This window comes from Tetrao urogallus (genome assembly GCF_951394365.1).
Source record: "Tetrao urogallus genome assembly, chromosome: 3".
Taxonomy (NCBI): Eukaryota; Metazoa; Chordata; class Aves; order Galliformes; family Phasianidae; genus Tetrao; species Tetrao urogallus.
The window spans coordinates 85,009,159-85,032,870 of NC_136815.1; the positions used below are offsets into that span (position 1 = coordinate 85,009,159).

The 23,712-nt window shown below is 43.6% G+C and overlaps 1 protein-coding gene across 1 annotated transcript in view; it reads right to left on the reverse strand.

Annotated features, from left to right (window-relative positions):
- Positions 1 to 18,620, reverse strand: part of GMPR (guanosine monophosphate reductase) — a gene marked incomplete at both ends in the record, with an annotated part of 36,736 nt that extends 18,116 nt beyond the window's left edge. Inside the window, 6 exons of the mRNA XM_079533812.1 lie at positions 3,451 to 3,557; positions 5,435 to 5,516; positions 11,524 to 11,697; positions 13,156 to 13,239; positions 13,903 to 14,022; positions 18,534 to 18,620. Of these exons, the coding sequence (XP_079389938.1) occupies positions 3,451 to 3,557; positions 5,435 to 5,516; positions 11,524 to 11,697; positions 13,156 to 13,239; positions 13,903 to 14,022; positions 18,534 to 18,620 (654 nt within the window). The remainder of the gene's footprint in view (positions 1 to 3,450; positions 3,558 to 5,434; positions 5,517 to 11,523; positions 11,698 to 13,155; positions 13,240 to 13,902; positions 14,023 to 18,533) is intronic.
- Between the last annotated feature and the right edge of the window lie 5,092 nt (positions 18,621 to 23,712).

A 23,712-nucleotide genomic window follows, 5' to 3' on the forward strand; every position in this document is an offset into this window, starting at 1 on the left:
TTGGCTTAGAATGACCTGTATGTAGAACTGCTGGGCTACAGTCATGCAGCTTGGTGCAGACAGCCTCTATCTCACAGCCCTGGGGAAATTTAACTGTACAAATCCCCCTGCAAATTGAGAACTGGCATTAATCTAAAGCAGGCTTACTGGAAAGGGTTTCCAGTAAAAGGAAAGGGTAGCCTCTGAAACAACTAGGTGCTAAGCTGAAGCAAAGGAGAAGACAGCTTTCCAGTCAATGGAATTATTTTATCATGGCTAAAATTATTTTGTTTTTCACAGTCTTGTTCTCAAAATAGACAGACCATTTACAACAACAAAACTTAGCCTGGGGAGAAACACAAGATGAAAAAACAGCAAGAACTGATTGAATATTATATCCAGCTTACAACAGAAGTATAACTATGACTTGTATGTTTCAAGCAACATTTACAATCAACAGAATAATTAGTTATTCCTACAGTATCAGCAGGCAGCTATTTATTATGCAGAAGATATATAAAATGTGTGGCATATACAGCAGTAGAAACAATACATATGGTGCTTTTTTCTGAGCTACACATACTGGGCATATTTCTGTATGGAAAGCGTTCTGTGTGGAGGAAGAAAAGGGATGGCAGTAGCTAGACCAAGAACCCCTAAGTCATCCTTTTCCTTGAATATCTATCATCTATTACCCATACAGGGTAAAGAGAAAAAAGGGATATCAACCAAATGGTGAGATGAGAGAGAACACATATAAGGCCATTTTGCATTGCCCACATTTGCTGCACGTGTTACTAAAAAACATGATTGCCTCTCTATCCAGCAGAGCAGCTCACTGACCTACAAGAGAAAGAAACTTTATGTTGAGTAGGGTGTTTCTGAAGGAGCTTTTCTGCTAAATGGTCTCTCTAGTGTAACACACTGCTGTGCTTTATCAAAGCCAATGAGAAGTGAGACTATTGGCTCCCAGACAAATAGTTCAGGATAGAAACAACACCCATATCTTAGGCAGTTTCCTCTTTCAGTGAGCCATGAAAGATTCATTTCTGAGGTGAGCTTTGAGTCTTAAAGATAACTCAGCATGAGGAATGTAACTGGTACCGTTTCACACCCCCTTTCTGTGCATGTGTGACTGTAAAGTGATATGACTGCCTAAAAATCATCACCTTCTTTATCAACATATCAGCTCCAAAAATCATACATGATCACTTCAGTAATACAAAATGTTTGAAATCCCAGTTTGTGCTGCCATCCTAGCAGACTTGCTAGAGAATGCGTTTGAAGTGTGTTGTGTTCCTCAGAGAGTCCATAACCATGCTAAGCATTGTTGCTGTCTTATTCTGTGAGTAGGACTTCCCCTTACACGTAACATTACAGAGACTCAATTTGATGAAGGTGATGGACACAAGGGAAGAAAATGCACCCCAAGGGACACACCCACACCGCACCATCAGGTATAACCCACATGAAGACAGCTGGTAGGCTTTGAATCCCATACATCCTTGCTGCCACTTTGGTATCAATGTGACAAACACTAGCTGGGCATATTTTCTCTTGCCTAATTGCTGTAGATGGCCATGGTAAGACTCTGCCTGTAGAGGTCTCTTTTGACTCAGGCAAGGTATGCCCCCTCCCTAATCTACAAAATGGCAGTAACAAGACATTTTGAGGAATGCCAAGTTTACTTTTCATGTCTAGCCCCAGTTATGTACTTAGATTTGCTCCCATTTGGGGTCTCCTCTCAGAAGGTACCTCTCTTCTTTAATAGTCTTCCCAGAGGTCCAGCAATGACCATGCAGGCCAGCCTTTCCAATAAACACATCAGTGTCTACCTGCACACTGCATAATTAAAGCATAATACCTTCAACCCTTGCTCTAGTCTCATTAGCTTGAACGAGAGACTCGAGGTGCAGAGGTGTTGGACACCGCTGTTATGGGGTAATGGCTAGGGGGTATGTAGGCTCACTGAAACCTACATGATCTAAGCAGGTCAGGAACTGATCCATCTGCAAAGCCAGAAATAACAGAACTGCACACAGCCATCTGATACACAATCCATGTTTTCTTGGAAAAGCGACTGAGAGAGCTGTTAGCAGAAAATGCTTATTGCAAAACCAGGATGGGTTTCTGAGCACGACTAGTCGGACAACCATCCAACAAGTATGTTGGATAACATACAGCTATCCAACCTTCGTAGTAATGAGCCAGTCTTTCATGCTCTGTTGCATACATATTCAGCTGTCTGCCACAGGCATAAACTCTTGTAATACTGCCCAAGTCATAAAATCACAGACTGCTTTTCTCTTTTTTTCCCTGCAAAATCAGATAAGGTAGTCAGGGAGAGGAATGAATGTACATGCATTAACTTTAAAGAGAAGAGAGATCTGATTGCACCCTATACTTGTTTACTTGCACCACTATAGCCACGGCTCTAAGTATAGTCAGGCCCTCTGCCACAGTTTGTTCTCCTCTCCCCTACTCTCCTTCCTCAGAAGCACAGACATTTCCTCACAAGGATACTAGTCACAACCCAATCAAACAAAACTGGGCCTTCCAGTGATTTCACATGGCAGCAGCACTAAAACTCAACATGCAGTCACTCCTACAGCCACAGAGGGAGAGTGTTTACTGTAGGGGTACCTGTGAGCACAGAATGCTGCATAGCCCTGATGCCTGATTATCAGCTGCCTAACAGACAGCCTGCAGAGTCTCTGCAAGCCTGGCAGTCAGGGACGCACTGACTGGCTAGGCATGCCTAAGCACACAGGACCTTTGGGTACTGCAGGCTCCAGTCTAGCTCAATCTGAGACCATGCTTATAGATTTCCAAGAGAGGTGAGTGATCTTGCTGGTAGACTGAAAGCTGCCATTAGCAGGCAATGCATACGTATGCTCTTTTTCCTCTGCAGGCTCAGCATTTCCCCAGAGCATCAGTAGCAAACAAGCTCATCCACACCCATCTCTGAAATGCTGCTGTTTCTGCACAGAGAGCTCTGTGAGGATGCTATCTGAATCCATCCAGCTACCACGGCATAGACAGACATATCATTTTATCTTGTACTCCCCTCTGCTGCCTGTCTGTCACTTAGTCCTACTCTCTCAGGAAGGCCATATTTACATTTCACTCATTTTTCAGAAATCTCTTGTAGGAAGCACTGTTTTGCTTCAGTATGAGAATTATCAAGCTTCTTATTCTGTTCGTGTACCAACATACTCAACTCAACAACTCAATTCAGGGAACAAAGAGCAGCTTTCCAAAGTCACAAAAAGGAATGAGACGCCCAAGTCTTTTTAAACATTAAAAAGCAAGTTGGTTCCTTTAAATCTTCACTACCTAGCAGCTTGTATAGGGGTCAACTGGAAATGACAAAAAGATAGCCTTTAACATGCAAGGTACTGGACTGTTTGATTCTCCCATTCCGCAATGGTTTGCACAGTGGGAATCTGAAAGCAGATGATATTTACTTACAGAGATGATATGTCCTTTCAAGCCATGTGCTGAGTCCGCACACTCAATAACAGCACTTAGCTGTGGATAGCCCACCCCTGTTTTAATCCGAGTGGTACACACAGAACCTAGACAAGAAAATGAGAGGAAAAAACACAGGCAGTTAGTTAGGCTGCCAGAAAAGAATCACAGAACCACCATGGTTGGAAAAGACTTGCAAGACTGCTTTCTTTTAACAGTGGAAAAAAAATGTGTTTCTGTCTGTGTTATTGCTCATGAAGTCTCTATTGTAAATGTTATTCTCGTGGATAAAGGGAAGACAAACAAAATCTAATTTTGAAATGCTATCAGACTACTTCATGGCAGCTGTAATTAAAGTAACTAACACCTCCCCTTCTTCTCCAGGTCCCCAATTCCCAGTTTAGGTCTCATCCATAATGCTTCCTGCTGACTGATATAATGCCTAGTGGGAAAGTAATCTGACCACGGTGCCTGAAGGGAAAAGGGACAAAGGAACCAGAGAGTCTCAGCTTCAGTGAGGCTCAGGATCAGCTTTTAGTATCTGAATATTTCTTCCAATAAATATTTCTATTTATCTATTTTCTACATTAATTTTAAAAAAATAATTATCACAGAAAATATGGGGGGGGGTGTGTACATATATGGTGCGTGTGACTATGTATACATATATTTTATATATATGTGTGTGTGTGTGTGTGTGTGTATATATATATATAAAGGTGTATAGATATATTTTTAAAAGCTATAGGCATTTATATAAATATTCCAATTACAGCTTGAACATGATAACACGGCTATAGATCTTTTGAAATACCTTCTCTACTTTTCAAGAGGAATTGTCAAAAAGAGGATTGCTTTTTGATAGTCCATGCCTTATCATTTAGAATACAGGCCATAAAGGTCTGCATGATAACAAGAAAACGGATCCTAAACCAAATGCAGTGAAATCTCTTCACCCAACTGCAGTTAATCTCTTTACCCAACTGACATCCAGGTACACTCAAAACTGTCAGTAAAGCAAGTTTCCAATGATCTTGCTGACAAGGTGCAAACACTCAAAATTATTTCTGCAAAGTAGGAAAAAAATGATTTTATGATAACCTCCACAGAGAAAGCATATACTTATGTGCCCAATGCTTTATAATAAATCACTGCTATAATCCACAAAGTGAACCACTGTCTAGGAGAGACCTAAAAGGTGTCCTTCCTTCTGTGAGGAACATCTGTTACCTGTGTCACTGGCTGATCAACTTGTAAAGCTCTGTGCTGGCAGCTATCCAGGGAGGCTTACACATTTAGTCCTATCTGTTTCTACTTTGAAGCTACAAACCACACTACTATGTCTTTTATACCTGAACTTTCCTGTGACACTGCACTGCAACATCTCTGTTGCTTACTCTTCAACTATTTTGCAGTATTTACTGTTCTTTGATGGCCTCCCATGGAAAAACTGCAACCTTTGTTGCATCATTTCTTATTCTCAGCTTACCCATTCAAGGGCCATGTCATTTGGCAATATAAAGAACCCTCCTGCATTGCACTGGCCGATCACAGCTATACTATCAGTGGTACCTGCTAGCCAGTTTAAATGGCAGCCTACACGTTGACCCCAGCTGCGGTCTGTGAAAGAAATGGCAAAATGAAAGAGCACATGAATGAACACACAAAGGAGGAAAAGAAGAAAATGGGACATAAAATGCCACTGATTATATCAGCAACTCAGGCAGCTCGGTGCTTCTAACTATAGGTATCTACATTTCCTGGAAACATAGCATCCAAGATTTTGTAGTACATTACACTAGCACTCTGCCCGTGTTATTTCCTAAACATACTATGGAGCAAGAGCACTGTGTTACTTTACTGTCTTAAGTGGTCTAGGAATTCTGACAAGCAGACAGCTACAGCGTTACACACTAGTTCCATCTGGACAACTAAGTCACCAGTGTTACCATAAACCACCCTTATTTGACTGGATTCGACTTACCTGGTCCGATACCCACTTTAATAATGTCTGCTCCAGAAAGAAGAAGTTCTTCTACCATTTCTCCTGTCACCACGTTGCCTGCCTAGACAGAAGGAACAATATCACATATATAGGCAATTGTAAGACTAGTGCAGCAAAGACTAATTGTGGTAACAGAGTTTTATCCAGATCTTTTACCTCTTAAGCTACACAGTCAGAGAGAATATAGCTCACCGTATTCTTCTCTGCACACACCACTAAAATTAAAGAGATTATACAGGTACAATTCAGACTCTAATTACTTTCATGATTGGTCCAGTAAGCTCAGGTTGCAAGAGTTATGTTTCAAAACCAAGTCTGCTCTGGATCCCAGCTTTGTGAAATGTCTACAGCATGTTCCTAACGAGCAAAAGCTGTATATAACTGTATATAACAAACTTACATGAAACATGATTCCAGTTGCCCACATCATCCATTTTAACCTTGTACTGAGATGGGCAATTCATTTGTTAAGACTGAATTTAAGACCTAGAGAAAATCTCTTATGTAACAATTTTTCAGGACTTAGCAAGTGTTTGTAGTAGTGCTGATAAAAGCAAAGCAGAAAGCAAAACCTGAAACACTTAATATTTGTTTCATTTTTATTGAAACAAAACATCTGTGGAGGTTAACATGAACTGCCCAGAAAACATCAGGAAAGGCCTATTCTCCTGTTATTTTTTTTTTGGCCTCTAACTCATCATTTATTTCCTTTTAATGGATTTTACTCCTCACTTTCATTGACCTGAAACAGCTGGCAAGTCACGATCTGAGGCACTTGAAAAAACAATGACAAATTTAGGCAGCAAGCTGTGGTGTATGACACAGGACTACTTAACTTTTCTCAAGATGGCATGATATTGATTTAGGAAAAAAGAATAGAAATAATAAAAGAGAATCATTGGGAAACTGAGAATATGTAAGTACAGCATTTCCAGCTAAGCGTTGCTTTCTTTCTGCTCAGTGGCAATTTGTTACACTAAGCATTACACAATCCAGGGTGAGGTGACAGAGAGCATGCTGCTTACATTTGGGAAGCAGTCTACTTTGGGAAAGCAGATGATTATCTGTGAAGCACGTTATGACTTGGTGAAATACTGGAGCACATGCGACAGATTTGTCAACAGGAGCAAACACATATTAAAGCCAGTGGCTCAGTGAGATTTAGGATCAAATCTGTATTTAAATTGAACAGCAGTGCCTTCCTATTAGCAGCGCGTGGCAGGTTGTCAAGCTGTCTCTTCAAAAGCGTTAACCAGACGTTTAATGCAAAATTACTGCTAGAGAATGTTGTAACCGCATACGTTGACTCAAAATGTTCATCCTAACAGGGAAAAGCACTTATGTCTCCAACATGCGGGTTTTTTTTTCCTGGAATGCATGTGCACACACCAGTGTGTTTCAGTATTTCTGAATCTGCAGATCCTCAACAACTTTTCAGGGAAGATGTGAAGCTCTACATAGCAGACTTCAGCCTGCTGATGACAGGCTTGCTTCTCTTTTCAGACCTCTAAGAGGACAAAAGATACTGTCAGAGAGATACAACTATCTGCATGCAAAAGAACTGTAATATCACAGCTGAAGAGCAAGGAAAGCTGTTGTCTCACATCCAGCTGACCTCTGCTTCCACTGAAACCAATGGCTGTTTTATCACTGATGCGAGCATGACAGCTGAGTAGAGGTAAAAGGGCTTTTGAAAGGCCCACCGCCAAGATAAAAACAGATCACTGGAAGTGGAAAAAAAAACAACAAAAACCAAAAGACGGATAATATGAATGTCAAAAGACTGAGAGTAAAGAGATGAACCTCCTTTAAAATTAACTAAGAACGTAAAGTAAGCGAAGTAATTGGAACTTGTGCGAAGAAGTAAAAAGCAGTCAGGAAACATAACTGGTGGATGTACTGTGTTAGCAAAAACAATGCTCAACATACTAATGCAGTGCTCATCTGCTGTACAACTTACTTGATAAAGATATACCCTTAATCACCTTATCACTAATCTAACTTCGCTACTTCGGGCAGTAAAATAATAGCATCAGTAACAACTGCAAGTCCCTGCAGCTCAGGACTAACCAGCATGCTTTCAATGTGGTCAGTTATTAGGAGTTCTAGCAAATTACTCTGGCTGTGGGCCTGGCCTTACGTGCTCAGGATGACATTCAGCTGTACCATCCTTTAGTGTGAGGTTTCAGTGAGTGCCACCCTGGCTCGTTCCAACACTACCTGTGATGACCAAACTGTGGGTCAAACCTGAGGGAAGTCCTGACCTCACAAAAGTCAAAAGGAATTTCACTACTGACTTTAGTGGGATCAAGATTTCACCTAACAGGATTATAAAGACTACAGCTTCTCTGACAGAGATATAAAATTAGTGAACACGGTAGGGTAGTGCCTCTGAATCTCAGTCAGGCATTTGATACTGTGCCTCATAAAAGCCTGCTATAAATATCGACTCTCACTGACTAAGACAGGAACACTGCTGCACTGATTGAAAGCTGCTGACAAATGGCAATGGATCAAGCTGGGGAGAAAAGTCTGTGACAACAGTTCTCAAACTTTCTTCTTGTATCCTAGAGGAGAACGCACAGTCTGTGCTTCCACACTCTCAGAACACTGCCAAAGGACACTTCCCACCCACCAAAGTAAGGGGTGCTTCACAGTAAGGTAGGGATGATGCCCTTTGCTAGGCTGGCCCACATCAGGTGGGTGTTTGTGCTCAGTACAGTGACTAGTCCAAGACAGCCTTGGCAGCATCACTGTCTCTGACCTGAGATTCCAGCTGGCCTCAGCTTTGGGACTCCAGCCCATATGGAAACACCATAACTAAACTGACTGCTGCTTGTTGCAGAGAGAAACTGGGAAGCACCCACATGGTTTCTTCCAACTGAATTCTGATGCCACTGAGGCCATGAGAAGTGCTGTCACTGACTCCAAAGGGAACAATGGTTTCTGGCCCCATCTGTTTCCCTTTGCTTCTAGTTTTGCAGCTCTGATTGCCTTCTCTGGCCCACATCTTGCAAGGGCTTCTCCTTCTGCAAGCATGAACCTGCCTCAGCCTTCTTTTTGCTACATTCTCTGCTCCTTTCACCATGGCTTTTTCTGTGTAACAAACAGAGAAAACTACACAATGAAAAAATTCAGAATAAATATTTGGGAAGGCTTGCTGGCGTGATATTTTAGCTTGCTAAAGAAGCCTGCAGTAAAATGGAAGGACCCTAACACCAGCAATTACACTAATAAGTATCAACTACACTTACTGCTATAAAGGTTCTGTCCCTCCATCATTAATGTCAACTGAAATTTTGCTTTAGACATCAGTGTGAGGCACAACCCAAAAATGTCATGCTATGCTACAGCTTAACACCCCACTGAACTATTACTCTCAGTTCTGGGAAGTAGAGCCAAATCCACGCAGCTCTCAGAAGCTCTGCTTTTTCCTCCATCCTCAATCTAATCTAATTCAAGGCAATTCATGCAGTCCTTTTTCGCTCCCACCTGTGTTCCCTATCATTTATCTTTCATGGATAAACTGATATTTGTAATTCAGTACAAAAGGCCAGGGCAGAAAAAAAATAAGGCAACGTAATTATAAAAGCAAGTATTTAGAAAAGGAGAAACACGCTCTTGAAGAGCACTTATGCAAGAAACATCCTTCATCTATACTGGAGTATTGGCCCCAGAGAGAACTATGTTAATCACAGTTGCCTTGCACATCACATTTCAGCCTCAGAGCTGAACCCATTACACGGCCCCTGGGAGCACATATTCCCTGAGACCTGGGATTGGATTATTGTTTTGTACTGCACTGCAGCTGACTATGGAATGAATGGTCATGCTGAGGAAAGCAAACAAGACAGCCTGCAAGGTCCTGGAGATCACTTTCAGCTATGAGAAAGCTCCTTTACTTTCATATCTGCTTTTCATCACTGCTAACTCTTTCATTTGAAAGCTACAACAGCAGGCATAGTACAACATCAAATCTGCCAAAGAACAGGCAGCAGCAGGACGTGTCTTCCAGAGTACCACAAAAACAGTCTAGATGAGTATTGCAGCCAGGAACAGCCTCAGAAGGCCATTTTTGTGCAGAATGCAAAGTAAACTCATTTGGAAATGGGGTATAAGTGTGTCTCCCTAGCTGAATTGGAGACTTTTGGAGACTGCACAGACTTTGGAAGCTTTCAAAAACAGAAGGTTTTTGAACACTCCAAGTCTGCTAGCATGCAAAATGAAAGGTTGTCCCTGTTGCAGGAGATGAAGAACACGAGTCATACTAAGTCATACTAAGCCACAATCAGAGAGAGGAGCCACAGTCAGAGAAGGCGAGAGAACAAGTCACGGCCCGTGTCTGTTTTTAAATAGGTTGTGCTCTCAGATCAAGACTTAGAGGAGGAAAAAACTTATGTCAAAGAAGCAAAGGTACTAAAAAGTTGAACAGACATGGAAGATGGATGAGACTGGCATAAGGACCTCGGACTTGATATCTGGGTTTGAAACCCAATTCTGGCACTTACACCAGTGCCTTCTGGGCAATTCATCTCAGTTGAGTTCCCTCCTCAGCCAGCGAAGTCAACAGTCTATGGGGAGGTGGAAGAGGGGATTACAATTTTCTCACCAGAACTAATATGGAAGAGGTTTGGTTTGTTTGTTCTTGTTTTTAATTGTTTAAAATCCCTCCCACAACACTTCAAGCCAAAGACACTGGAGTAATAACAACACTAGTGTTACTAATTCCAAAGCAAGGAAACACTTCCTTCCCTCACTATTGTGAACATGAAGTAGCCAGCTCTAAAAACCCACAACTATCACTTCAAACTTTCAAAGGTTCTCCTCAAAGTCATAAGAAACAGAGACATACCAAAAAGCTTGCCATGTCTGCAGGGAGGTGATGAAGGATGCCTATTTATTAGCCTATGGTAACCTAGAACCCTGCCAGGCATTTCAGATCACCTCAATTTTCCAGGGCCGCCATCATTCAAGCAGGCAAGAATGCTGCTTTCTATTGACATTGGAGGAAAGAACGTAGTCTTCTGTGAGCTGCTTGAACATGCAGTTCCCTATTGAATCAAGTCAAACTGTGAACTTATGATCATTTTTACTCCACACTTATTTTATATGCAAACAGTTATGCTTGGCATGAACAAGTGGGAAAGTGCTGCCTAAGCACATAACTTTTTGCAGCAGTGGTGCGAAGAAAGTTTGGTAGCCTCATTAAGAATCTGCTGCTCGAAAATTTCTGCAATTTTCCTGAAAACAAATTCAAACTCATTCCATCAAAAGCCTTGAGAAACAAGTCAAAGTATGGCTTTGCTGCAAGTATTCCCATTTCCAAATGCAAACACCTTACTCTTACTGCAAAAGGACCAGAGGAGGAATGGCAGCAGGACTCAGAGAAGGAACAGGAATATCACAGAAGGGGCACAAAAAGCTCTGGCAGTGACTGCTTTCTCCTCCATGATCTCCTTCACAATTACACGAGACACCCATGGCTCTCCTCGTAAGCAAGGGTTAGTCTATGTTCAACTAGGGATCTAGTAGCTGGAAATAGCTATCAGCCTCAACTGACCACAGATGTAGGCACGTTCCTGCAGCAAACCTGAGCACAGAATCACCAAAATAAACCTACATATTTTATCATCAGAGGTTGCATTTGGTGTAGGAAGGAGGATGTGAGTAGTAGAAAAATTGGATCTACCCAGCCTGAAATCTCAACATCACACTGCTATATCAGAGCACACATTGAACAGATATTTTCAGCAATGGAAGACTGACAATGCCAACATGTTATTAAACCATCATCATCTGGCTAAGAGTCAACACCTTGCTGAACTGAGAGATGAATAGAGCTGCCCTCTGTATTCTCAGAAGAATATCTGTCCACATACATTTGTTTGGGAAGCAAGATTTTTCAGACAGCCTTCTTTTTCTCTCTCTTTTTATTTTTTTTTCCCTCCAACAAGGACACAGAAATTGGTGGAGCTACTAAAGGGCTCTCAATGCCTACCAGCCAAACTGCAGGCCCTTTTCACAGACAGAATTCACATACACATCCTCCAACCTTTCTACAGACTTACCATAATGGTGTGATTTGGGAACAGGGCACGGACAGACTTCACAAATGCCACAAAATGTTCTGAATAGCCGTTTGCCACATCCAAGCAGATGTATCTGATAGGTGGGATGGCCTGAAGAATGCTTGTTAATTTATCCAGATCAGCTTTTCCACTACCTGAGCTTGCTGCTACATGCTAGAAAGACAGAGGGAGAACAAAACAGAGCAGTAATTTGTAAAAACTGCAGAAAATACTCCTTGTATGTGCAATTTTCTATTGCGTAGTCTTGGGGAGACTTCAAGGGAAACCTGTGCTGGAAACTGATTAAAGTCACGCTATATAATATTAAATAAATGCCTTCCTGGCAATGCCAGGAAGGTTGCCTCTGTTTTGTTTACAGGATCTTAAACAAAGCAAGGTTACTGTTTTATGAGCACTTCATTCCCAAGTGGCTTATCACAGTCAAATATAATCACCTGAACGAATGCTCGGCTCTATTTACATTAACACAGACACAGAAGCTCTAAACTTGGTGTAGGTCCAGGGAAACAGTGGCAAAATTTGAAGTAGTGCCATAGAGAGGGATTTGGATTTAAGCTCACTAAACCTTTCCCTGACCTGCAGAATCACACAACAGTTCAGCCTATAAGGGACCTCTGGAGGCTGTAGTCCAACCCCCTTGCTGAAGCAGGGCCTGCTACTATCAAAAACAAGCAGATAGCTTCCTCCTTTGTCTTTGTAAAAGTTCCCTACACTAGAAAAATAGTTTCCATGGCAGTTGGCCCAAAAACCTCTACGAAGATCCAAGGCCACAGAGCAAGTCAGAATTTAATCACTAAGAGAGCCTGCTCTGGTGATTAGGAACCACAAAGAGCTATGTAAGTGCCAAAGTGTTCAGGCATTCCTAGGATCACTTGCTAACCTATGGTGGCAAAAAGGAATCTTGATGAACCTAAGCGATAGGACTGACTTTCAGACAATTCTGTAATCAATAGTCTATACAACATAATCCTAAGGTAAGGATACAATACAGCTATGCAGTATTCTTTTCTATACAGGACCACTTCAAAACTGTGCCAAACTGAGGAGTACTGGGGATAACTAGACCTGCTCTTCTACTGGTGCAAGGAGGTAAATGGAAGATACATACACTGACAACTTTCAAAACTTATCCCTACTTCAGTCCAGCACTTGGGCCACTCCAGCCCACGGGTTCTGTGTCTGTTTTCATACCTGACAGCAAAGACTCTGCCTAGCAGTAGGGCACGCAGGGTCAGTTCATATGGGTTAACACAGTGAGATTCACATTTGTGAACTTGGGCTTCTCCCTTCCCAACACTATCACTGCTCCCACCAGGAACAAAAGGCCAGCAGCCAGATCAATTCCCAGATGCTTCCTTCTTGTTTGTTCAGAGTGTTTCTGTTTCCTTTCTAAGAATAGATACTCTTTGCTTTTTGCATCTTAACATAAGTACTTGCAAAATGGATTCAAAGAGTCAAAGAGGACAAGCCACTTCCCTAGATGTATTAAATAAGAGCAAATACCTTCATTCCCCAAAACCTTTCTTCACAACAGTATTCCCAAGAGACCTCAAGGTATGCGAGTTCAGAACAAAGCAATAAACCATAATAATTTACAGTATGAAAATGTACCTCAAGGCATTCTGGGTGATTGGCAGCAAACAGTTTCCATTCTTCCAGAGAATAATGCTTGTGAATTGCAGTGAACATTGCATGCTAGCAAAAATAAGAGAACTTATATTAATGTCCAAGTTAAATCATCTTTCCCTCAGCTGTGGAATAACAAACAGGATATCAGAAATTCCCATTTTAAGTATAGACTCATCTTGACTGAAAGAATAACAATGAATAACAGTGAATAAGGGACCAGACAACTCCAGATGGCTCTCCAAAGGTAGCTTAGCATACTAGAACAACTTTTCAGGATCAGGTTTCTGACATTTAATAAAGTTATGGTCAATATTTTGCTTGTGCTTATCCACTGTAAGAGATTAAGGTGAGGCTTGAGGCCAGAGGCTAATCAACTAGAGACTCCTGACTGCTGCAGTTTTATTCAGTAACCCACACTTTCAAAGCCTTTTTTTAGCTTTTTTCCTGCAATGGAACATATATACACATCAAAAACTAAGCTCTACAAGTCCCCCACCTGAAGCTGAGCTACATCCAGTAATCATTCCCACTAACACTCTTAATGTGGGTCTCTCTCCAGGCAACGGTGCTGCTGTAGAAATGTAGAAAATTGCTTTGAAGCAAGACCATGCCTTTATTGCTAATGGGCCTCGGCCTCATTCTCACTCATAGCTCAAAATTAACAAGGGCTGTTTACCCTTACTCACTGAGTTCCCAACCGTTAATTTCTATAAATTAACCAAGACTTACTTTAGCCATAACCACAGCCATTTCAAACGTTCCCACAGTGTCCATGTTTGCCACTATAATGGGAATTCCCGTGTACGTCTGCTTGGAGTTGCGGAAGGTGAAAGTGCGCGTGAGGTCAACCTGCAACAAACAAGCACACCTTCTTTTCAGTAACTCATTGAATCCTAATGAGTTTTGTGACCATTTCACTGACAGCAAGTTTGAATAACGCTTCTTAATTTTCCTCAAATTCTCTGATCTTCCTCCTTTCATTCAACTATTGCCTCGCTTAAATTCATTTATGAGTTATAACCTCTGCTTTCCAAATGACAAAGAAAATATAAAGTACTGTTTTTTGTGTTAGAGAGCTCTTGTGGAAGAAAAAGAGGGTTGATATTTAAAAGAACAACAACAAGCATAATGCGGATGTGTTTGGAAGAGACAGACAGGGAAAGAAAACACAGCGACAACTGTGGATGATTTTATACAGAAGTAACCTCAGCTGTTTGTGTGGCTGACTGAGAAACCAGAGCTGAAATCCTAACTCCACAGAAGTAAGAGCTGGAATTTCCTCTGACTCCAGGGCATAGATAGCTTTGTCCTGTTCTTTAACGTAAGTGACAACATAATAATTCAAAACCAAGTTCACTCTTTGCTATGGCTGCCAGCTACTCTTGGCTATGCAGTATGAACAATCATACCTTTGTTTATTAAACCATAAGGCAAGCTAATTTCTAAGTTAATTTCTTACAACTATGTCAGCCTTTGCCCTTAAAGTTAATTCTTCTCAGCATTCTCAGATGATTGCAGCAACATCAGTTATTTTGTTCTTATACAAGAGGAATACAGAAATTTGATTAGCTCCCACCAGTCTGCTTAGCATCTTGCAAAATGGAAAAGGCATCTAAGACATGCTCAACAGTAAGATACTAGTTTAGTCTTTGAAATGACAGTGTGAAAAATGAAGGCTTTTTCATAGTTTTCATTATTCCTCACTTCCTTAATCCAGGAAAAGCCAGTGACCTGCCTGAAGTCCAGAACCAGTAAGCAGGCAATATAAAAAACACAGTACCATTGGTCATATAGTCAGTGTGTTCTGAGCTCTGGCTACATTCTGACTGATTAATACAGTGGTATATAATTTTTTCATCACTGGTTTAAGAGAAGCAACTTTGTGTCTCACTGACACATCATGGATCAGGTTCTCATTTTGCTGAAGCTCCTAAGTGAAGGGTCACTGTAGAGGACAATCTGAGATATATTTTAACTGAGACTCGCCCTTCTTCCCGTTCACTATCAGAGAGGCCTGGTTCTCCACCCATCTCTGCTGACATAACATTCTTCTACCAATTTCTGCTGCAGCTAACAAGGGGAAATAGTACAAAGAAAACATTTAATGTATTTCATTCACTTTTTATGCAATTAGTAACTAGTAACAAGGAAAAAGAAAAAAAAAGAGCATCACATAACTAGTCCTACAGAGACAAGGGTACCAGACCTACAACCTTACACGAGTACAGAGGAAAAGTATCCTTCAAATGAACTTAAGATGAGTAAACTTAAGAAAAGTCTGAGGCAAGATGCAAAGCTACACAGGAAACACGAGGCCATTAATGTCAACAATTCTCACTTTCATCTACTGTAGCTTTTAATACATGATTTCCTTTAGCCAACCAGTTAGAAGGACCTCATGCAATTATCCACTCAGCTGATAATACTGTAACAACAGCATTTGTGTAGGATAACTGCAGGGCCTCCATTAATGAGACCTCTGTAGTACAAGAAAAGGAGAAATGCTACAGGAGGGCTGTATGTGGTGCTCCAGTTCCCCAAAGCCAATACCAAATGTGTGGGAAGGAAACATCAAAGTCAAGGCAAGTTTAAAGATTCTTTCCTTAGCCTACCTTCCCAGGTCCCAAGAAGACAGTGTTTAGAGACCTCTGAAGACAAAAAACCTCCCTGATCTCCTGAGCTAGATAGCCACTCATGGACAAAGAACTTGCCCTGTACTTCTATTGAAAACATTCACATCTTTAGTCTCTATGGTATTCTATAGCAATAAATTCCAAAGCTTATTTATTCATTACATAAAAAGCATGACCTTTACCTCCTAACTACATTCAGTACTTCCTGCATCTTCTTTTGCAAGAGACAACCAGCAACCACTTATCAGTTTCACCTTTTTTATTTCACTCCTCGCTTCTTGGAGTTCTAGTATATCCACCATAGTTGCTGCTTCTCCATACTGGATAGTCCTAGGGTTTCTTTTTGTTTCCTCATCTGGAAAGCAAGCATTACCACTGATATCCTTGCTGCTATTTTCTATAGCTGCTCTGGCATGATACACTAGTCTTGTGAAGAACATTCTTGCGTATGCAAGATGAGCATATCAAGTTCCCCTACTAACTCTTCTGATCTCCTTGTGTTACTGAATGCTGCTGAGCTGATGCTTTCAGAGGTCTACAACTCCCAAATCTATTTTCTGTGTGGAAAAAAGCTAATTTATAGCTTATTGTTCTGTGCATAAGAAAAAATAAGTTCAGATTCAAGGACTGCTCACCATCTTTCAACAACAGTAAACGTTCCTTCAGGAAAAAAGAAATAGATCATTAAATGGATATATATATATTTTTTTTTAATTCCTACCTAGACCTTAGGCATGCGAAAATACGGGAGCTTTGGCTGTTCTGTTAAAGCTCCCAGGACTTATTTAAATTTACAAATTCAAAATCAGAGGGCTACAAGTCCAGTGCACTTACATGGGACATTCTGCAGAGGCTAAATCCAGCAAAGGCAAGAGTAACAGGTTATGGGAGTGCCAAGGAGCCACTGACAGACAATGCTGTATTCCTACAGTCTCTGACTCCAGTCCTTGCTGTCAACAATTTTACCCTGAGTTTGAATTCAAACTTTTGGTATCTTTTCAAATTGAAGGCAGTGATAGAAAATGAAGGCAGCACATGGAATCAAAACCAAGTATCAGAATAGCAGACCCTTAAGAAGAGCTGCAAACTGCCCAAATTGGGTAAGGAGCTGACTGCACAGAAAGCTAGCCTTGTGCAAATTAAGGCATTCACACCAAAAAAACAAAACCCTTGCTGATAAAAGCTTCAAAGCAGCAGCTTGCTGGGTAAGAGGCACTGTAGTATGCAACCTCTGTTCTGCTGCCAGCACTATTTATTTATACTCCTGTTTTGAGGCAGACTGTGGCTGTCCATTTCAGATCTGGCTCTCACAGACACTTTATTCCTACAGCTACAGCCTCAGTGATGGTGTCCAATTTCTTAACCTTCATCAGTTTCCACTGACCCACTCCCTCCCCCCACATGACACGCACTTTTTCTCATCTGAAATGCTTTTAACAGTTCATCATAGCCACCCGCTACAACCCTGCCATATCAGCTCATGTTCCCCCTATCATTTTCCCTTCCCAGCAACCCTTCTATCCACAGCCTGCACACTGCTAAATATACATCCAACAGCACTCTGAAGGAGCAACGTGCCACTCGCTGGAGCACAGCTCCACCTGTTTGCCAGGCTGGCACAGTGACTTTTAGAGAGGGACTGTGAGTGCTGAAAGCAAAGGGCCAGAAGGGGCCTAAAAGCTGTGTGAGGAGACTGCGGATCCTGTAAGCAGCAGCTATGCACCACGAGTCACACAGCCTGGACATTACTCCATGCAATTTAGGAAAGACTAACCCGAAGTGACCCTTCTACTGAGAAGGTCCCTCCAATCTTAGACCTGCACAGTGACAAGAACGTTCCAGCTCAGCTGCTGGCCCCCAGCTCCATCCACACGCCCCTAACAGACACAACCACCCCTGCTGCCCTTTCCAGGCTTCTCTTTCTACCTCATTCCCTTGATCTCACTCTCTCAACTCTGCTTCCCCTGGAGAAAAGCTTAATCCTCTTTCCATCCCCCAGCACAGAGTAAAACCTTCATCAGTCAAAGTAAATCCTTTCTCAGCCTCGGGGTTACGCGAGGTGAACCAGAAGGCACCTTCGCTCTGGAGGCAGCCATCTTTTCCGTGGAGGCAATCCCCACAGGATTTCCTGGGGTCTCCCCTGATCCCAGATGAGGGATAGCAGCGGGGATCTCCCCGCTAAGGGCAGCCCCGAGCCCAAAAGGGAAGCGGAGGAGCAAAGCAGGCCACGGGAGGGGTTACAATGGCCGCAGGAGAAACGGAGCCCACCGCTCCCGTTGCCACCTGACCTGCTCGCAGCCCGGGGCAGGCTGAGCCACGGCCGCCTTTTCGCTTTCAGTGCATGTGTCAGCGGCGGATCGCTGCCCAACGGGCCCGGAGGCGGAGGACGCAAACGCACCCCGGCTGCGGGGCGCACAGCCGGCACACAGCGCGGCTCCCCCCGCTCTCCGCAGCGGCACCTGTCGGCAGCAGGCAGCCCCCCGACCCTTTTATTTTCCCTTTTTTTTTTTCCGCCGAGGAGCAGGGCAGAACCTCGGTCCCTCCACCCACACCCCCCCGCTCCCAAAAGCAGCGCCGCATCCACCCACCCCCCTCGCAAAGGGCGTTTCGATCGGGAAGGGCACGGCTACATTAGAGCGGGGGATAAAAATAAAGCGGGGAAGGAAGGAGGGCGGAGGGCTGGGGAACTTAGGGGCTGAGCGGGGAAAGCATGCTGAGTGCCCCCACCTCGGATCTGCTTTTGAGGCTGCTTCGTTTGGGTCTGAGCAGGACATCTTTAAAGTCCAGCTTGAGGTCTGCGTCTACCCGGGGCATCTTGCTGGGATCTCCTGGCGGCAGCGGCGGCCCCGCTGCGCTCCGCTCCGCTGCGCCGCGCCGCCTGCCGAGCCGGGGCGGCCAAAGCCCGCGGGCCGCGCACGGAGCCTATTTATAGGGCGCGGGGAGCGCGACGCAGCTGCCGGGCCCCATCGCTTTATTAGGAGCGGGCCGGTGTCAGCCGCGCAGCCTGCTGCCCCTTCTCCCCCCTCCTTGTTTCCTTGTGTAGCGGGGGGAGACGGCCGGGGACGCGGCTCCCGCCCGCAGACCGCCGGTGCGGGACGAGGCGCGGGCACGGCCGCCGGCACGGCGGCTTAAGGGCAAAGGAAGGGCAGAGGAAATGGCGCCTCCGTGTGACCGAGCGGCCCTGGCGCTGCCCGCGCCGGTGGGGAAGCCCGCCGCCCTGGGGACTCCCCTGCCGCTGCCCTAGCCGCGCCGGCGGGCTGACGGCTGCGGGCCAATGGCCGCCGACCAACCGCCACCTCCTCGCGCGGCCCGGCCCTGAGGGCTGAGCGCCGCTTCCCGCCGCAAACTTTGCAGGCTCGTAGAGGGCCGGCCATTGCCCGGCAAGTTGTTGATGGAAGTCAGGGCTTGCAGGGTGCTTCCTCAAGCGCTTGTGCCCCAGTCCCTGCTTGTCATCCACTGGCAATGGCGCCTCAGAGCGTGGCCCAGCTCTCGGGACCCCTTACCCCCTGGACCTCCCCAACTGGTTCCAAATGTGACAGCTGAGCAAAGCGCTGTTTGGCGTTAGAAGTGAGACGTTTGCAGCTGGCTGGTCACAGGAGAGCAGTCAAGCTGCCAGCCAGCCACCTGCAGCTGCCTCAGCACAGGCATTTATTTTAGTAATAGCTACAGACTTAAGTGTGCTGGGTCCAGACTCCATGTACTGGCACAGGGATTGATACAAAGGTACCGTGAGGTACCGTGGGATCTTTGAGCTTAAAGTCTATTTAATTACAAAGGTCATTAAGACTTCTTTGCAAAGCACGAGTGTTTCCAGTGACTGGAAAGCGAAGTAGGAGAGGGTCATTGCTGGTTTCCCTTCATTGCACACCCTGCAGGATGAGGCAGTGTTCTCTTTTTTATCTACAAATTGCACTCATCCAGTCAACACCCTCCAGCAAAGCTCTTTACAACCTCTTTGCCCTGCTGTCCTGGGTAATTTAGTATGACTGGGTGTGATGCCCAGGCTTTATGTAGCAAACAGGTGTTTGAGTGCTTTCTGTTTCGAATGTCCCAGTGAAGAAGACTTGAATCTGGTTTCCAGTAAGCCTTAAAGCTTCAAACTCCAGAAGATATTCCATGAGAATTTTGTCACTGAGGCTCTTCCCACATAAGTGTTCAGGTGAAATAAGACCATTACAATCAGTCTCACCTGCACAACAAGGACTGTTTGCTTGGTGAATTCTCCACAGGCTTCAGTATAACAGAGCTACTAAAGTTTGTCCTTTAGATATGTAAAGGACACATCTCCCACCATTTACCACTCAACAATAAATTAACATTTTGTTCAGAAGCAGTGAGTAGTGGTGAGAATGGGTCCTGTGGAAGTGGCAAGCCTATGGTGGAGAAACTGAGAATGGAGAAAGCACAAATGCTTTCTGTCCCTGCCTGGCACTGTATCTTCTCTTTGCCCATCATGGAATGGATGGGATGCTGAGTAGCAAGAAAGGAGCCCTTGAGATGCACTGTGCATGCAGAAGGTCAGCACTGTCGTGCCTAGTAGGAGGCTATCAGCAATACCTGCAAACCCCAGAAAATCCATGCCTGATGCTGTGCTGCTCAGCATCAATTTAGGGAATATTTAAACAAATTGTACATGTGTACGGGTGCTGGCCATTGAGACCACCTCCATTATCTTTGAAGGCAGATTCCTGAGGAGTGGAAAAAGCAGATGGCATTCCTATCTTCAGGAAGAGCAAGCAGGAGAGTGTGGAGAACTACAGACCAGTCATCCTCACCTCAGCACCTGAAAATGCGATGGAGCAAATTATCTTGGAAAATATTTCCTAACACAAGAAAGACAAGAAGCTGACTGGAAGTTGTCATCATGAATTTACCAAGTCAAAATCATGCTCGGCTAACTTCTAGTTTGGTAGATGGGGTGAGCAATGTGAGCAATGGATGTTATTTGTTTTGACTTTAGCAAGGCTTTTGACAGACTCCCATAACATCTTCATAGATAAGCTGTTGGAGTGTGGACCAGGTAAAAGGACAGTGAAGTGGACTGAACACTGATTGACTGAACTTCAGAGGGTTGTGATCAACGACACAAAGTCCAGCAGAAGGTTGCTCACTTACCAGGTTAATTGTATATGGCATTGAAAACATCCCTTTTTACCTGTACTCAGTTTTCTTCTAATTTAAATAAGAACAACACCACCAGCTCCTTGGTACTAAAGAAGCCAGTCAGCGATAAGTTCTGAGCACCAGACACACCTCCAGGGTGGATGTTTAGTGAGATTGTCATTGTTTATCAACAGAAACAAATAGCCTGATGGTCACAGCAGGTACACGGCTGACAGCTGAAGTACTTGCTGACTGCTGTGCTATGGTTCCCAGTAAACTCTATGGCCTCATACAGCTCCGTACAGACAGCCTGTAACAGAGTTAATTGTGTGTTTAAGGGGTGTAGTGAGCAGTAGAGTAAGTGTTGCTCCCACAAGTGTTTAAGTGCTCCCACAAACTGTGTCACAACTTCATAGTAAAACTGCACATCTGGAAAGAGCAGCAAGCTGCAGGGTATGGGACAAAGCTGTTTCACTGTTAAGGAAAAGCAGTACTTTTGGGAAAGAACCTTGTTTTCTTACAAGAAATTAAAATACTTTTTATATTTCTGTTTGAATTTTGACCTAGTCAACTTTGAAAAGCACTTGCCAATAGCTGGATCAAGAGACCTAACTCAACAAACACTGCAAATGCAAGCAGATTTCTTTTGGCTGTGGAGATAAGGGAGTTCTTCTGAAATATCACTGGTGCTGCAGCATCTACACTGTGCCTTTTGCTGGCCTTGATAGTCACCAGAAATGGAATGAGTGGACCTGACACCCCTGACCTACATAGCTGTTCCAAGCTGACTTCAGCTGTGTGCATGATGATCACTTGTTCTAAAGGGGAGAGAGTCATGCCAGAGATATTTTCATTAAATTCAAAGATCTTAAGTTATCCTACTAATCAGTATCTGAGCTCCAGGCCTACACTGAGTTCAATAGGTCAGCTTTTCATTTGGGGTACAGGTTTCTTATGTGAGGAAGTGTCACTATCCATACCTTTTGATTTCAGCAGGTTTAAAATGCTAATTATAAGTAGTCATAACAATCAATAATAAATGAGACTCTGGCCTTCCTTGGCTTATGAATTTAGAGCCTGTATATGCTGACAAATAAAATGAACCAAGCCCATTCTTTGTACTTGCAAGAATGCAACTGTAACATCTGTTCAGATGCCCCAGGGGTTTTACTCGTACTATATACTAGAAACAGTCTGATGCCTAAATTGTACTCAGACTACCTGGCAGTGCTGGAAGTAGGAGCTGCCCTAGTTGTCCAAGGGAGTGTAATACAAATTAAAAGAGTATGAAGCACTGCATGCATGTGGAGCACGTATGGCCGTGAACTCGTCCAGTTTGGTGTACTAAAGGGCTTTATTGTTTTGAAAAAAAGTCTGCATACTATCTTGTATACTATCCACTGTGAACTGATACTTCTGTAAATCACATCTAACACCCACATACTGCAAAAGAAAATCAGATTATTTCCATGGAAATTTTCAGCCATCTCCCAGCATTGGAGACAGATTCTGTTGGAGCTGTAGAGCTCCATATACAGAACCATCCTCCCTTCAGTGGTGCCAACTGGCAGTATGAGAGAAAATGAGCATAAGCTGAAACACAGAAAATTCCATTTGAACATAAAAAAAGCCCCCACTTTTATTACTGTGAGGGTGATGGAACACTGGGATAGTTTGCCCCAAGAGGTTATGGAGCTTCTCTGACCTTGGAGAGCCTCAAAATCCAACTGCACATGGTGCTGTATAACCTTCCTTAGCTGAACCTGCCTGAGTAGCGGTTGGACCAGATGACCTTGGGAGGTCCCTGCTGATGCTGTGGTATTGTACACACTGTGGGAACTGGGCTTGGTCAGCCTGGAGAAGAGAAAGCTCCAGGGAGACCTCACTGCAGCCTCCCAGTATTTAAACTGAGATTATGTATAGGAGGGAAATCAACTTTTTACATGGGTAAATATGGATAGGACAAGGGGGAATGGCATTAAATTAAAATAGAGGAGATTTAGATGAGATGTCAGGAAGAAGTGCTTCACTGAATGGGTTGTGAGGTGCTGTAACAGAATGCCCAGAGAGGTTGTGGATGCCTCATTCCTGGAGATGTTCAAGGCCAGGTCAGGAGGGGCCCTGGGGAGCCTAAGCTAATCTCTGATTTAGTGGCTGACAACCCAGCCATGGAAGGGAGGTTGGAACTAGATGATTTTTGAGGTCCCTTCCAACCCAAGCCATTCTATGATTCTCTTGTAAGATCTCGAGGGGCTTTAAAAATTCTTGTAATTAAATACTTTTTTAGATGGTCATAGCCATCACTAAAGCTCTGTTACATGAAGAGAAAGGCAGGGAAAGACAAATTCAAGGATGAAGTAGAATCATGTGCAATTTACACATCTAAACACTGATTATGGTCTCACATTGGCATTCTAGCAGTGAAATTACTGACTCGAGTGGATTTGTCCCTACTTAATACCACTACTGGGTGAAATACATCAGGGACAAGTGGCAGTACTGAAGCCTACACTGATTTGGCATATAAACTGACTTCAGACAGCAAAAACAATGGACTCATTCCCATTATTACCATTAGGATTTGTTACCACCAAAACATGCTGAAACTGGCCTTGAGTTATATGTCCTTACGGCTGAAATCATGCAGAGGGACATTGTTAGGATTGGTACTGAAACTGGAAAGTTCTTACCTCTCATTTCAGGGTATGTTCAGCCTGTCAGAACTCCACATTGTGTCAACTGTTTGAGCTCCTTCTTCACCCACATGAGGTTTTGTCTCTATGTTGTATACACACTGCCTGCA